The following is a 17614-nucleotide window of genomic DNA, read 5'->3' as shown; positions in this document are numbered from 1 at the left end:
ACACAACAACAACAAAATGGCTTACCTTTCCACCAATGAGCTTCATGTATGCCTCCATGGACTTGGTTGCCATGGTGTTTGCCCTGAAGACCAGACTTTCATCCTCTGTGGGTGGTGGTACAAAAAAAAAGAAGAAAGACATGAATATTCATGACTCATGAGTTCATAATACTGTTAAAGAACTTCTCGCTCTGAATCACACATTACCATGCTGAGGTATAAGAATGTGACTTGTTAATTGGACAAAACAACTATGGGTACCTCAAGTCATTTTGGTTTTTTCTATGTCCTGAATTGTTTGTGGCTTTCTACGTCCTGTTACCTCCGTGGCTTTCTAGACATAATTTGTCATGAATTGGTCACACAGAGATGTGAATACAGATGTATAATAATCATTTGCAAAGCAAATTCATGACACAATCAAATCTTTCCTTAAAAACACCATTCATCGTGACTGGGTTTACTTCTGCAGCTTCATAAATTATGCCCTCAAAACGTAGCATTAAGGTCTCCTAAGAATTAAAGTGACAATAGCCTTCTCATCTTCATACATCACACATTCTAGAGTGGCCACAACACCCAGGCATGGGCATTCCATTTCTGTCACTGCCTCATAAACACAAGTACAAATGTTAGGATTAATTCCACACTGGCTCCTAGCTCCAACTCTGCTGATGAAGTTAATGACCAAATTCTCCATGCAAACATCTGTCCAGGGGAGACTAGCCGGCTCCCCACACCAGAGCTGTGACATAACTAACGCGACCTTCCATCTCCAATAACGCTACCCAATAAGCAGTCCATGGTCGGCACAAATTGCACTTTATTAGCTCCTGTCACTCGCACAGACACGCTGCTGCGTGTCACTCACACATACATACACACAAACAAACAAACACACACACACACACACACACCCATGCCTTTCATGTTGCACTAGAAGTTGGATGAAGTATGTTTGCTATCAAACCGGCTGATACAGACAGACAGACAGAAAAGAAGGATGCCAGGAGAGGGAGAGGCAGACACACAGATGGATGAGCAGACAGACAGACATACAGACATAGATGTAAATGAATGATGGTGGGGGGGGGGGGGGGAGAGTGGGGAGAGAGAAAATGGATACAGACATTGATACAAATTGATGTGAAGGAAGACTTCATGCATTCTTCAAGAGGATGTAGAAATGAGATATCACAAGAGACAGACAGACACACACGCAGACGGACGGACAGACAAAAATGAAAATAGAAGAGGGGGAAAGCAGGAGGGGAGAAGCAGACGTAGATGATCCAGACTGAAGCTCGAGGAATGACAATTTGCATCCTGAGAAGAGCACAGAAATGTGAACGTGCTGAATATAACCAATAATAGGAAAGACAAAAGCAAAAGACGTCACCGGAACATGAGACAATGATTTGTGGGGTTATCTGAGGAGATTGAACTGGAGTAACAGGATATGGAAAAAAAAAAAAAACACCTCCCTATCATCAAAATTACATCTCGGTCCACACTGTGCTGCTTGGATGCTTTTAACCCACTCAGTATCATGATCCTGAATTCCCAGTGACATTGTATACAAGTATGTTACCCATGGGATCAAAACATGTAATGCTGACCCAGCCAGGCACACCAGGCACCTCGCTGTCTATCTGAGCCGAAAGACAATTTCCTCTCAACTCACTCCACAGCCGAGTCTTCCGACACCTCATGGGTCACTGAGATGTAAACAAACCAACCTAAGAGACAGACCACATATCTCCCCCCCCCCCCAAGCACAAATGAGACTGTCCCCATAGATTAACCCTCAAACACCCACAACATCTGAAAATATCACTGACATTGTGTACATGCACATAGCTGGTGGTAAGTACAGAGTTTAAGAGTTGATGAGACACGCTGCCTTCTTCACTACAAGACATTCTACAATTTCCCTGTGTCGTAACTCTTGAAGTATAGGGCACAGAAAATAATGGCCGACTGTTTGTGTGGGACTTCTCATATTGCTCAATCATTTTCCAACCTTAATTAACCTGGCAGCTCATTCTTAGTAAATGATTAACTAGATGCTTTCGGTATCAATAGCACTATCTGAGCAGGGATCACTACTTCTGTAGTTTTGAAATGAATGCCTGTAAAATGTCCTTGACTTTTTTTTTTGGTCATAATAATCAATCAACCTACCTGCCAGAAAATCAGTGTATTTTACATACGTTAAAAGTGTCAAATCCTACATGAACTATTATCCCTTTAAATCATGCACATCAGAGTATAAAATGCCAGGATGTTTGAGTAGGTTAACCAGTAAAGGCCTTGAGAGCATTGTATCTCTCCTTTTTGCCTGGTACACAGGATATCAACAGACCCAAACAGGGTCCCGCTTCCACACCCCTGCTCAATTTCAGGTGCTCTTATATTCGTTGTGGTAACCCACACGAAGTACAAGTATACCCTGGCCACGTGAAATGGCCCAAACATGTGCATAGAGGTAGCCCAGCAGTTAGTAGATTCGATTCATATCACAGTGTGAAATGATCTTTGCAGAATTTCACTCCCTCTGTGGAAGCCAGGGCTAATGCTTGTTGGGATATCCCTTCTAAAAAGCTAATGCTTCATAGATTACGGAATGACTTTCAGCCAGCAGACTTAACCTTTTCAAGTGGTGAAGTCTGATGACCCAGACTGACCTTTGCGAACTTCCTCAGAAAATTTGACATTATTTAATTTATCTGAAGGTTTTTCTTGTCTTCAATCCTCTTTATGTTCTGTTCTGCAAAATTTCCTCTTTGCAACACAGAGGCACATAACACGGTATTATGGCGCATAGGGCATATTTGCTGGTAGTCATTCGAGATGAACACGCGCTTACCTTCAATGTCTGCCACTTACTCCCGACTCTATTTGTGCGAAACGTAATGCGATCTGCCATGATCTAATCTGGTCCGACGAAAATTCCCCTTCACCAACCTACCAGCTAACTTTTTCAGTGTCATGTTTTGTCAGTTTGAAAAAAACATTCATGCACTCGGCATGAAAATTAGAAGTAATTCCCGATATCCCCCCTCTTCCTTGCTTCCGGTTTCACCAAAAGGATATAGACAGAATAGTGGGTTTGGGACGATGGGATTACTGATGCATTTATGTCAATGTGTTTCTTCCCCTTATGTCTCCCCACAGCAAAATATCAAAATACGTAAGACTCTGTTTTCCTTTCTTGGAAGGGACTGAACATCCCCCCCCCCCCCCCACACAAACCTTGACATTTAAGGAGTAAGAAAGATTGAGGCTCGGAGCTATCGGATGTGACAGTATCAATCCGACAAATTTTTTCGGAGGGGTAAATTGAGCCGGCTGAACGGCGCTGACTCAATCTCGAAGTGAATTATCTCCGATTGGTCTCGCTCCTTTCCGTCCGTCCGTCTCTCCCTTTGTCTATCTGTCTGTCTGTATGTCTGTCTCTGTATCACCCATCCTCATCCCCAGTTTATTTTGCGCATTGTTTCTTCTACAAGTTGGTTAAGATCTGCACTCAAGAGTTCAACACTAAGTTCATGTTCAGCATCTCAACCACACCTTCTTCTGCAAAAAGCTGATGGAGGCCAAAAGACGGCAGTCATATCATCCACCAAGGTATAAACAGAGGATACTTTTTGGGGGTGGGGTGGGGTGGGGCAATGTCTTTGCATTCAGGCAGGGATTGTAGTTCATCTTCATGAAAAAGCACATCTACACAATAAAGAATCCCATCATCTAACTCTGAGGAGTCCACATTCTGTCCATTCACCCAGGAATTGGTACAACTCCCCCTCCCCTCCTCCCCTCAAAACTCTCAAAACAGCATCAGGTCTAGGAAAAAAATGACATGCTTTTTGTGGAAAAGAAAAATGTGCCAAAATATTTTCTTTTCAAACAGCTCCCAGGGATGAATTCCTCCACGTACTCACTGATGAGCTCCATCCTCCTCTCTCATTTCATCACCACCTTGCTTGGTAGTAAGTATGTGACCACGCCCGAAAAAACACTGCCCTAATCCCTCCCACTGATGCCACTCACTGAATACTGCCTATTAAAGTTCCACATCTTTTTCACAGGATTGACCGAAACCTTGCTCCTTGCTCTTCACTCCCCCTCTCTATCCTCTCGATGATGCGATACAATCCTACTCCCTGATGCTCTTCCTCCTCCAGAATTATCATGCTACCAAGTCACTTGACCACACCCTCAAATTTGCACCCCTCCCTCTCCCCCGTCTCTCTTTCTTCCAGGGATGCGTTGGCATGGCAACACTCACTTATACTCTCCGTCTCCTTCATCACCATCTCCGTTAGGAAGTCGTGGGCCGTCCCGAGGCAGTGGAGGACCTTCATCAGCGAGGTCGCGACCTCCTCTTTGGTCTTCACCCCGATGTCTTGCTCCAGCCGATGGCAGAGCGTCACTGAGTTTTCCTTCAAGTACTGCAGAGGAGGGTCAAAGAATGGATGAAGCGGAAATTTAGACATCAATGTGATACTCTCAAAGGTGGATGGGGGGGGGGGGGTAGAGGGGGTGGGGGAGGGAGAGGATGCCTAGATGACTGATGGATACGAAAAACAACAACATGAGAACAGAAGATGACACAAAATGTAGTATAAAACAGGTGCCTGGCAGATGTTATGCTCAACACATAAACAATTCGGGGTTGAATTTTTCTTCAACTTGACCAAGTTTTTGATTTGCAAGGGGTATCTCTGAGCCTCCATAATCTAAGTCAAATCTGGATCTTTCATTACTTCTACAACCCTGTCTTCAAGATCTGAAACATACGATAGGGAAAGATGGGGGGGGGGGGAGACAGAAACATATACATATAACTATGATGGAAGCAGTGAAGGTAAAACAAGTAATAAAAGGAAAGAGAGAATAGCAATGATGAGATTCAAAAGAAAAGAAAAGAAAGTTAGAGAGAAGGGCGAGAAAGGAAGACATAGAGAGAGAGAAGGGAACAGATATTAAAAGAGATATATATACAGAGAAAGAGAGAGAGAAGAGATGAGAGATGTGAGCGTACAGTGGAGGAAGTGTATGTCTGCGCCTAAAGCCTGAATTCTTCCTGGGGAGTTCAGGGTGACACTGGAGAAGAAAGGAGGAAGCCCTGCTAAACTTCCGAACAGGTCCAGGGTAAATCCTCAGACGCTCTCCCCGCGGAATTCGATCATTCGATCGTACCGCCAAACACGTAGAACAATGCGCGTGGGGGGGAAGTGTGCTCATATCAAATTAAAGCCATGCTGTAAGACGCGCCAAGCCTTTCAAAATATGACCTTATCGACTGACTTTTCAACATCTATAGGCTAAACACATATCCACGGGTGTCCCCCCCTCCAATTAATAATAATAGCAGACAGACTCAGTGTATTTTTCCAATTCGCCCCCAAAACAATCCCAGACAACAGGCTATCCTTTGTTTACATGGTTATGACTTCATTCTTAGTGTACTAGTACCGTCTCTGAGAGGAAATTACTGATATTTCAAGTGGAAATAATGCCAGTGGGGGGTTTATTCAAATTAACATCGATGCCGCACCATCATAGGAAACCAATTTCATATCAGTACTTGTCATGGCTCACAGGTTATGGTGAGTCCAACTTTGTGATGCATTTGTCCATTCCTTCAAGGGAAGAATACATTTTTCCCAAGTCACACATCTTCGTATATGTGTAGCTATACAATGATTTTCACTACGTTCTTTACATTAATGAGCAGTACAATGCCAAGTCCAAACGGTTAATAATGATTTTATGAAGACTATGTCCCAGACAGCGTTTTCCAGATGATCTAGTCGGTGATAGTCTTGGCGATTACTGTCCTCCAGTATCAACTCTGGTTATAATTGTCCTGGAGGGAAAAGCTGTCACACTGACTATCCCAGTGGCAATTATTAATGGGGATAACTGTCCTGTGGTTATTAGTGCTCACTTTTTAAATTAGTCAGGAGGTAATAGTTTTGGGGACAATTACCACTAATGAGTTGCTACTTCCTGGTGGGTCTTACAGACTAGTCCGACACATTACAAATGATGTCATGGAAGGAAGGAAGGAAGGGGGGCGATGAGACAGCTCATTGCCACAGCGTGCAGGGGGCAGCGCTCTTTACCTGTGCTAACTCGGAGTACTGGCTGATAGGTAGAATGGTGACGTTTTGGTAGCGAGCTTTGATCCTAACGGAAGGCGTGTCTCCCCTGAAGTTGATGGCACTGGAAATTGGGTACCTGGGTTTGTCGGGAAGAGGGGGGAGAGGGAGAGAATGCATAAAAAAAAAAAAAAGGAGAGCGAACCCCAGTGGGAATCAAAGAGGGGCACAAAGTGAATGACGACACTGACAAATTCATAACAAACCAATAATAAAATACATTAAAACAATACTGAACTAAATACAATTTTTCAGTGAATCACACAATCTTAGTGTTTGTTTTCAGCTAAGCATAATTGCTAGCATTGCAGAGTTTCAGCATTTTTATACACATTTTTTCTTTTTTAAAGGTAAAGGTTAAAAGCCTGAAAGCAGGAGAGAAGCTTACATAACATAGTGACCAATGTTACAGAGGTTAAAGAATGGAGGACGGAGAAAGAGAAAATGAGAGAGAGAAAAAAAAAAGAAAACTTTGGCAGCTTGTAACAACTGAGCAGAAAAGTTACATGCATACTCTAGAGATGTCAGCTCGACACATTCATGTATACGACAGTCACGAGAAACTCATCAATGAATGTTCACCAAGATTGCAAATCAGTCCTTGCTTCGATTGTGACATGGGAAAAGTTTACTCCGTTAACTGACGAGAAACACAAAAGGGGGAGGGGGGTGGAAAACAAAAGAAAATTACTCACCAACTCTCAACAGTTGTTTTACTGTTGACTTTGTTGACTGGGATTGCCACGACACCTGTGAAACAATCAAAAAGAAGATGCAACTGTAATCTTCAACAAAATAAAATCCCTCATCTCTTTTGAGATAACATACATGCCATGAATATATCAAAAGGTAATTGCTTTCAATTATCACTAATATAATTCCATCAAGGGTCTGCGGTGTCTTATCGCAACACTGGGCAACACCATCACATCATTCAAATACGAAAAATATGTATGACCAAAACAAAGCAGGGACAGACTTAGGATACCAACTGAAAGACTAGCTGCCACTTTAAAGGTAGGGAATCCCATTTGCATGCCTCAAATGAAGAGTTGTATAAATACAGTGGTATGTTGAAGAGAGTATCATTTCAGAAACTCCCATAAAGTATTGAAAGTGGAAGGTAACATTTAGTACATTTTTATTGACCGTTAGATTTTGAATTGAATTTTTTTCGGGGCTCACCGTAAATTCCAGTACACTACTAGGCTACCTTTGCAGACCCATGCACTGCATGTGTGTCCATCATGTATATTTGGTGAAGAAAGTTCATCAAAACTTACAAACATTTCTATATACATTCTTGCCACACACTCTATATGTTATTACATCAGCTCTTATACTTTTAGATTTGTGTTTATATATAAAAAATACAGAAGACTGCAACAAAAAGGCTTAAGTGTGGCTGACACACAGAACTACTGAGTAGTTGAGTTTTGTGCATTATTCAAATTGTAGATAACTGTTGACTTCCAAACTTCTCAGCAGTGGCCTAAACAAGTCCCCTGAGGTTCATATCTAATGTTTTGCTGCATTTCATTTGGGAGGTCTGTAAAAGGTATCCCCTACCTTTAAGCCTCCCGTGGGGTGAGATACAAACTTAATTGTCATGTCAAATGAGAGGTTTCACTTTCTTCGCGCGACATTTCCCTCCCCAGCTTTCGCGAGACTCACCTATATAATTCTTGTCTCTCCTCTTCTTCTTCTCGATTTCTTTATATACATGTACATTGATGGCTTCCACGGCTGGCAAGCATCTGTACAAGGAAACGAAAACAGAAATGAAGACGAAAAACTCAGTGAAGTTTTCATACTACTTTCACATTTACAGGAAATAATAGAACAAAAAGAACCCTTAAAGGCATAATACATGTTACAATCAAAGATCAAGTTGACTTGCAATAGGAGAGTGTGGTTCAACAAATAGAACAGTAGAAGATTCATTAAAGGGAAGATAAACCCCAAGATTAATGTGGATTGAGTGAAAGCAGCAACATTAGTAGAACACATCAGTGAAAGTTTGAAGAAAATCGGACAATCGATGCAAAAGTTATGAATTTTTAAAGTTTTGGTGTTGGAACCGCTGGATGAGGAGACTACTAGAGGTTATGACGTATGAGTGGACTACAATATAAAGAAAATATAAAGAAAATACTACAAAAATCAATTTTTCATGAAAATTACAAATTCCATCAACTTGATATTGACATATGTTAAGGGTAGCAATTATTCCCCCTGCTTTCTGAAAGCGGTTGGTCCACTGCTCTTTCATAATTCCAGAAAAGTGAATTTTTGTTGAATATCCTTTATATTTTCTTTGTATTGTTGTCCACTCATACGTCATATCCTCTAGTAGTCTCCTCATCCAGCGGTTCCAACACCAAAACTTTAAAAATTCATAACTTTTGCATCGATTGTCCGATTTTCTTCAAACTTTCACTGATGTGTTCTACTAATGTCGCTGCTTTCACTCAATCCACATTGCTCTTTGGGTTTACCTTCCCTTTAAAATCACATTTAAGAGGGTCATGAATTCTAAAATTCCAAAACAGTGATATTGGTACTGAATCGCACTTATTCAAATCAGATGACTCTACAGTGATGACAACATCACTTCACAACCATCAAATTGATTCATACAAAAAGGCAAAGATTACAGAAACATATTGGGGTCAATGATTACACAACCACAGAGAGAAAATCATCAGTACTCCATCATATCAAGCTTTGAATCATTTGATTGCAAAATATGTCCCTTCTTTCTGTTGTCTGACAAGCAAGACATACAAATTCCCATTGCCTAATTTTGAACTGAATGAATCGAATCTATTTAATACATCAATGTTCTGTCCCACAAACCAACATTTATGATGGCTGTTTCTGACATGCTAGTAGATGGTCTACATAACATACAATGTATTTTTGTAAGTTTGTGAGCTCTGTTCTCAGCTACATGATCCAGCGAAACAATACGGATGCTTCAAACGAGTGAGCATTTCATCGTACTCAGCGATAACGGCTTAGCCACGGTGAAAATCTATCGTCACTACTGTGTCTCAAATAACACATATGCAGCTTGAGATTGGATATATTGCGAGTAGGGGGAAAATGAAGAAAATCCTGTTTTATTGCATCAGCATTACAGCACTGTTGTTTGTGCTTGCCAGCACAAGCACAGCTACTGCAACCGAAAACGAATGTGAGTGTACAACGTAAGTGTCTGAAATTTGTCCTAGAGAGAAACATTACACATAAATCAAGCTGTGGTACACACAGGTAATTGCACATTGTAACGGACTTAGACTTTGCAGTGTGATGGCCTCAAGAATTCTTTGCCGGTCAGCAAAAACTTACGATACACTGCCTCTACAAAAATGGAGAGACATTACGGCAGCTGGGAGGAAAACATTGTAATCTTCTTTGCCCTGCCAAAAGAACTCTCCCACATCAAAAGCCCGAGCCGAAAATCTGATCAGCAGCATGAAGTCTGAGGGACTAATCTCCCAACAATGCCAGATTTCCTCAGCTTGAGCTTCAAAAGAAAATACAAAATCTCCAAAAGGGCAGTGTAAACAGTCCAGCTCTACAGAACTTCCAATCGAGCGAGCAAACAAAATCGGCTCTCTGCTTCCGTAGGATCCAAATCTGTCTCAAGCAATTGAGCAAGAGATCCATAGTTTTAATCAGTGACTGGACAACAATTTGTCACTTGTTACAGCAATAACTCCGGCAGCAAAACAAGAGTACATAAGTCATGCATGCAAAAAGCTTTCAAGATTCAGGGTCTTGCAGCTAATATAACACAGTAGTGAAGATATCTTCATTTCTGCCTTACATCTTCATAACTTATTTGTCAAAATACCCCTATCTCATGTCTCAGAACTTAATATCATGTGGTATCATTTTTACGGTACTTTGTGCTACTGCATTAGAAACTGACAGGTAACGAAGGGCTGGTTCAAATACCAGAAACTCAAATGTGGTTTGGGATCATTCATTTTTCCGGGGCCTTCTTTCAGACTCTAGGTTCAACTCTGATCCCAAATCTACAGTTCTGCCACGACAGACTACCTCCTCTTACTTTCACCTGTCCTCCCCCCCCCCTCCTCCCTTTACCCCCTTTCTGTGCCAGGGACTCTAGACAGTGTGTACAATGCTATGGGGTTTTCTGTGCCAATCATCACTCAAAGCACGCAGAGGGTTGATCAACACTTTCTTCAGGTTATCATCATGAAATCATATCATGACATGAAAATTGCTCAATTATTCATAACTTGTCCTGTGATAAGAACAGAAAAAAAAAGGGGGTAGTAAATGTAAGTTAGAAAAATTTTACAAGTGACCTGGAGAGTATAAACAAACAGCAGTGACAAGGTCAGTACACGCATGCTTTCCTCTCTGCTTTGCAATACTCTAAGGGTATCTAGTGAACATGCTGGTACAGCCGCCACCCTGGGCTGTTTTGGTCCCTTGGAAATAGGGAGAGTATGGCAGGGGGTAGGAGAAGCTCTGGAAGAGGGCAGGAAGGGGGAAGGGCCAGGGGTAAGGCTCTGATGGGAGGGGGGGGGTGGAGGTAAGGAGGGGGACTGGTAAGAAAACTGCAAACTTTAGGATATGTGGCTTAGGAAGGAGGACATTTTCTACCCTTCCCCCATTCCAACGCTTACCCTCTGCTTATTCAATTGATCACCATACATGCATACGACATATCTGACCCCAATTCCCATATGAGAAATTGAGGCTTTTATGTGTGACCGTGTAACATGAGAATTCAAGTCAGCGGAAACATGCTATGAGCAAATCAAGCAATGTCTGCACGCACTCTGTACTTATGTTTACGATGGTTTTGTTTTTATTTTCATAGTCAGTGTTTGCAACTATCAAATGACCTTAATTGTTGACACACAGTAACTTGCTAGGGGTAATCTATCATTGGGATTCAGTCGGGCTCTGTGTGTTCTGACATCTGGCAAATTGTGTCATAATAACTGAAAAATATACAGAAATTGCTGTATTCTAAGAAAAACTCTTGTGTTCACAGAGCTCCGCCTCACAAATCAAATCTTAATCAGGTGAACTGCTTGTCAGGGGCTACCATGGATGAGAGCTTACACCTAGAATCAACATGCACTTGACGCCACTTATCCGAGACTAAGAGCCAGAAATAGAAGAGAGACACATCCTGAATAGCAGACTACCATAAATTCCAATCAACGCTTAAACTGAATGAGAGAAATGATATTCAATGTGCTACCACTACCAACTGATCCCCTCACATAATAATATTAATAAAAATAAAGAAATACTATCCAACTCTTTCCTACAACTATGAGAATAAAATTGCAGAGAGAGACTCCCTACTTGATCCAAGAATTCTACTTGTATCTGTATCACGGCAACCTTGTTCAGATCCCCCAGCAACTACCTCTAAGGTTGCATTCACAATGTCACCTTTCATATTCTTTTTCTTTTTTTTTTCCTCTTTCTCCTTTGAGCCAGCTTTGGCAAGCTGAGAAAGCCCACAAGCGCTTTCAACATTCTCGGAAACAAAAAATCTTGGCAATCTTCCGACTCTTAAAGGATCCCTGCCACCAAAATGTATGTTGACCTCTATTGATGCCTTTTGGTCTGTACATAACCAAATAACTAAACACTTCATGAAAATATGCATCACATATCTTTGAACTTTTTTTTTCATATTTCTTTTTCATGCACCCTCTAAAGAACCAGCTCTAAAAAAATACTCCAGATCATCTTCATTCATATTCCAACTGTGACATCATCCTCCTGTACCTCTTGAGCTGAACAACAGACACAAGTATGTGCCTTTCCATTCATTGATATTACTACCCTGCATCTCCTGAAAGTGTAATGAAGCTGTCGTATTTTATATTTGCATGCTTTTACAGAGAATAAAACATCAAAAAAGTTGGAAAATAATGAACCCGGTACATATCTTTTGACTGTGTGACCCACAACTTGATAAAATGACATTCAACATTTTTGTGTCCCTTTGGCAAACCCCAAAATTAGATTCCTTTCATAGGCTGCTATGTTGTTATGGCAGGCTATTCAGACCTTTCCTCAGAATAATCAAACCGGAAACTTCTTTCTGATACAGAGGGAACAAATCCTATGTATTTCAAGTGAATTTATTTGGACCCCAAACACATGTTGTTGTTTTTGGGGGGTTTTTTTTTCTCAATATTCTGAGGTGCATTATCCTGGACTTCATACATGATATTGGGAGACATTAATCTTCAACCATGTAACATTCGCTGATGTTCGCAAAAGGGATATACGACCTTTAAACTTGAGCGACAATATATTTGGCATACAATGTTGGCAAGAATGGGTGACTGGGGATGGGAGGGGGGTGGTGGTGATGGTGGTGGAAGGGAAATAATGTTTTAAAAGAAATGTTACCCCAAGAGAGTTTTGGATGCCTCCCCTAACCCGAACCCGCAGGAGATGAGTGACTAAGAGGGCGGAGCCGGGCACCATGGCGATGCCACCTCATCCCTCCCTCCCTACCTGTCTCCAGCCAGACAGGACGACCTTCTGGCCCTGCACCCTCATTACCAGGTGACATCCTCACCCCCTGCCAAAAAATCCAGAGCAGCACCCCCCTTGCCAAAGGAGATGATATGCCCAATGATGGAGTTTGCAACTTCCTCTCCAAACCAATATTAAAGACATCCAGCACGACAGGTAATTGATTATGCAGGTTGATGCGAGAGACAAAAAAGGGGGTGGTGGGGGGGGGGGGGAGAAGGGGGTGGAATGGAACGGGGAGAGAAGGAAAGGAAAAGCCCGATTGGTTCTTTGACATGACAGTCACCATGAGTGAGCCACGAGTGTGATTCAATCTTTGAAAGACTTCTTTTTCCGTATCATTTCTTTTTAAATTCACTCCTCAAACTCTCGATGGCTCTATGATATATTTAAGAATCATATCCTACATGCTACTTTTGTGTTTACATCATTGTCTTAGTGGCAGCATCCTGGAATTTCCCAGACTCTCTCTCTCTGTCTGTCTGTAGTCACCTTATCCAGGAACATCACACTAAAATCTTTACCATAAGACCTTTTCTCAACTGTTCAACAGCAAACATGAATATAAACATATCATGTATAAAATATTCAAATTCATATTCTATCTACCTATCTACCTATCTCTCTCTTGCTCTAATACTACCCATCCATCCATCCATCTATCTATCTATCTATCTATCTATCTATCTATGTTGTAAATACATAGGCCTACATACATACATACTACATACATATACTACATACATACATGTCTGCCCTACATATCAATGCCTCTCCTGTCACCTTTGCTCATCTTACTTCACATACTTCCTAAACATCAGTCTCGTCATGGGAATCTATTTCTCCAAGTATTTCTCTCTCATACTCTGATTTTCTCTCACCTTTCTCTCTCTCCGTACCCCCCCCCCCCATCTCCCCCTTCTCTCTTTTTCCTTCCCATCTTCAATCTTCCCTTGCTGACATACCCAATGAGACGCTATTAGCAGACATAATTTTTCATCTGCCCGCCAATCTCGGTCGTCATGTGAATCCCAGTCAGCGCTCATCAACCCCCCCACCCCCACCCCCACCATTCCCCGGAATAAAGCAGTGATGTGATGCACTAGTTCCACAGGTAGAGGCCATAAGTTCTGCACCCATATGAGGTAGCTGTGTGCCCCCCTATCCTCTCCCCCCCCCCAAAAAAAAAAAAAAAAAAAGAGAGAGAGAAAAAAAAAAGACCGGGATCACTCTCATCTCAGGTGACCAGGAAGACCCAATCCAGAGTCTCCTTCAATTATCATGATTACTCATGCATGTACGCCTCAACCTAAGAGCAGTCAAACACCAATCATTTCACGTTTTACACATTTTCATGTCGGATGCACTATTCATTTGATTTCATAGTTGACTTGTATCGCGCAACTCCACTTGATTGAAGCACCAATGAGTGGATCATTATCCCCTCTTTCTATTCTTTTTTTTTTTTTCACACAGGAACTGATGAGTGAAAATTCTGAATCCATCTCATTGGTCTTTCAAGAGGCCTGTTTCAACATCATCTCGTTGCCATGGAGACTGCAGAAGTGGTCATATAGTAGATCTGCGTTCACATATATACGCATGATGAGCATACAGAAAAAGAAAGACAGTGACAGACAGATACATAGACAGATTGATAGATAGATAGAGAGTGAAAAAAAATCCTGCAAACTGATTTCATGTTCTAGGAAAGGTTCCAGCGCTATTCGAACAATGTGAAATGCTAACCTAGTTTCATTTTCACTAGCCAGTAATCGTTCTACATCATGGAAGCAGAAAGGCAGCTATCTCTAATAGCACTCGGTGTGATAAATTTTCCTCTTTTTTTTTCTTTTTTGAGGGAGGAGGACTTAAAGAATTCATTCATAAATTTGTCTCCCTTCCATTGATGAATCTGAATCGAAACAAGAATTCTGTGAGATCGTGGCATGATCATCTTCAAGATCCACAACATCCACCAGAATCTATGGGCAGGACTATGAGGAGGTGTGAATCTTATCATCCAAGCTGCTGGCATGGTATATTATATTCTGCATCCCATTTTTTTTCTTTTTTTCTTTTCCAGCAATGCACCATCTGTAATCAGATTGAAAGAATCTGCATGTGCATCTTGAACTTCCAACATCGCACACAAAAACTCTAGCACTCCTTCCGCTACCCTGCACTGTGAAGCCTCTGGTTGCATGATGCAAACAATACCGTAAATGTCCATAGAAAAGAAGTAAGAAAAAAAAAAAAAGGATTGTGGTATCCTCCCCCCAAAAAAACAAACAAACAAACAAACAAACCCACCTGCATTCAACAAAGCGATAAGGGTGGGGGGGGGGGTTTGGGGGGGCTTACGGCAAATCATGACACAACCACTGCCAGCATGCTGCTTGACAAATAACATACCCACTGGGAATCCTGCTCTACTGCACCATTATGACATGGATCTACAAATGAAAACTGCCTTAATGAAGCCATTTCTATTTGGATAAGTGTCTTTGTCTCAGGCGGGACTAGCAGAGTGCTTCACAATGCACTCTACCCCATGTTTTTTAAAGAATTATATGTAAAGAGGCAGACAAATTGTCAAAGGACGCAAATTCACGCTCTTCAGGCTGGGAGTAATTACGCAGCTAACAAGCCCCGCTACCGAGGCAATTAGGCATAAGAGGGGGAAAGGCTTCAGGCACGGAGACATAACCCTCCCGAGAGGGGTAGGAAATTGGTCCACTATCCGGGGAAGGGGGGCGTGGACCCGACTGTGGGGCGGATACCAGCCTCGCACAGCCAAGACTCATTAACCGACCCGTAATCATCGCCGCATTGTTTTGTCGCGAGAGCGTTTCACCGTGCTTATGTGTTCGTCATCTACCGCCATCCCACGGCCCGTATTGACTTAAACTGATTTATGACTGGCGCGATTAGCCAAACCGAATGAAAAAGACAAACAGACGAAAAATGGCACAACGAAGACGGTAACCGGCAGAAGAAAGTTTGCGCTGCTCAACACTCTTTGGGGTCATTTTCTCATCTCCTGTAATTATCTTCAAGGGCTTGGAGTTAATCTTTCTGCTCACTGTCTGACTAAAATAGAACAGAATGAGGAGGCCGAATCGGATGCCCATTCTCACAGTCATCGCGTTGTGGTCAGCGCGACATTGGGAGTGCGTCTGTCTGTGAATGGACACAGTATGTGGAAAACCTGGCTTTGCCTTTGCTCACTTCTCTTGGCTACATATGTCTTTGTTTGATGTATGATCTTTTAGAGCATCTTAATTTACTAGAAAAGGTTTCTTGTCGTTTTGTTTTTTGTTTTTTGTTTCTAACAAATGGCATCCCCAGGAAAAAAAGAAGAGTTTTTTTACTCATGTTTAGAAGAAAGGAAATATTATGCAGCACTTAAAACATTATGGCGTAGACAAGACCAAAATATGACGAAGAAAATATTTCTCATTTTATCTGTTTCATACAAAGCGAATCATTTAACTACTCCTGCAAACTTAATTATGTGTTTGTACTAAGGGCCACAATCTAGCTACTGTCTAATGCCTCTGTAGTTCATAACATTGCACTTCAGGTTATAACTCAGTTGTAAGGCAATTACGGGATGGCAAACCTAGTTGCCCAATAATTTTGTTAAGCTCCACAAATTATAGAGCAGGGGGAATTTCTTCTAGTGGTCATGACAATATTTTAAGCTCTGCATGAGACTGATGTGTCAGAAGTGACTGGCTTCTGCCTGACGCAGCGTCCACCCAAACCTCCGACATCGCCGTCGATGTTTTGACAGGACATGTTTGTTTTAGTCGCTGCTGTGTCAAGCTGTGTGGACTCTGGGCTCACTTTTTGTGACACCGCTCAAAATAAACAGAAGCATGGGCCCCACACGCACGCACGCACGTGTCCTTCCCCTGTCCCACGTATTCATATCCACGTTTCTTCTCTTTTTCTGACTGATTGGGCAAATTTGTTTCACTTGCTCACCCAATACAAACACACAAACCAGGGCATTTTTACATACACCCAAGGAGTATTGTATTGTCATAATGCTAAAATGAACAACATTTGATATCTGTATTATTATTAGTCAGCACTCATCAAACACACATCCTTTTATGCACTCCTTTACAGTCTCGTTTTCCTTGTTTTTCAGCTTCTTTCTGGTCTTTCAAGGTTGGACAATACTGATTCATCTTCATTCTATCTATTTTTCTCTTGGTATCTTTTTTTAATACTTTATTTCTTTTCTTCGCATGATGAGTCATGCTGCCACAACACAATTTGAGAACTCAGGGGAAAACAACATTTAAGATAGTGCAGCGAACTCTGGAGTTGTTGCTGCGATACTCGAAGAGGCAGCATGCTCATTATATCATATTGCAGTTCTTGCTGGGTAAATCCTACTTATGTAAAAATAATAAATATTTCTGCACTCGATGAGGTGGTATGTTTTTTTTTTTTTTTTTCCTTCAAAACTGTGAACAATTTCACTTTCCCCTCTCTGGCTCTACTAACATGCTGTGCACAAGAGGGCGGGGGGGGGGGGGGGGGGGGGGAGGGGGGTAGGGCAGTGTTAGTGTTAGTGTTAGTGTTAGTGTGTTTGCATGTTATGGTTGTAGATGCTGGTCGTCTTACAGCACAGTTTTGTTTCCCCTCCAGTAAGACCCTAGACGGCAGGCTGGAAAGAATTCTAATCTAGATCAAGCGGTACTAGTACATAGCACCTAATCACATTAATCTTGATTGCATCAAACTAGGTGCTTTATGCTGCATGAAACATATGGGGCAGGGGAAAGAAAAAAAAACAACCCCACAAACCAAAACAACTCTCGTTAGCTCGTAGGAAACGATCAATTCAATGTCGGCTTCCTCCCCCATCA

The 17614-nt window shown here is 41.8% G+C and overlaps 1 protein-coding gene across 1 annotated transcript in view; it reads right to left on the bottom strand.

Annotated features, from left to right (window-relative positions):
* LOC140240893 (uncharacterized) overlaps positions 1 to 17614 on the bottom strand; it is a 338767-nt gene that overhangs the window by 24202 nt on the left and 296951 nt on the right. Inside the window, exons 9-13 of the mRNA XM_072320671.1 lie at positions 7845 to 7927; positions 6866 to 6920; positions 6135 to 6249; positions 4292 to 4454; positions 26 to 105 (exon numbers count right to left, since the gene is read on the bottom strand). Of these exons, the coding sequence (XP_072176772.1) occupies positions 26 to 105; positions 4292 to 4454; positions 6135 to 6249; positions 6866 to 6920; positions 7845 to 7927 (496 nt within the window). The remainder of the gene's footprint in view (positions 1 to 25; positions 106 to 4291; positions 4455 to 6134; positions 6250 to 6865; positions 6921 to 7844; positions 7928 to 17614) is intronic.

This window comes from Diadema setosum, chromosome 17 (assembly GCF_964275005.1).
Source record: "Diadema setosum chromosome 17, eeDiaSeto1, whole genome shotgun sequence".
Lineage (NCBI taxonomy): Eukaryota > Metazoa > Echinodermata > Echinoidea > Diadematoida > Diadematidae > Diadema > Diadema setosum.
The sequence above is the reverse complement of the archived record's forward strand: the minus strand, read 5'-3'. Positions and strand labels throughout refer to the sequence as shown.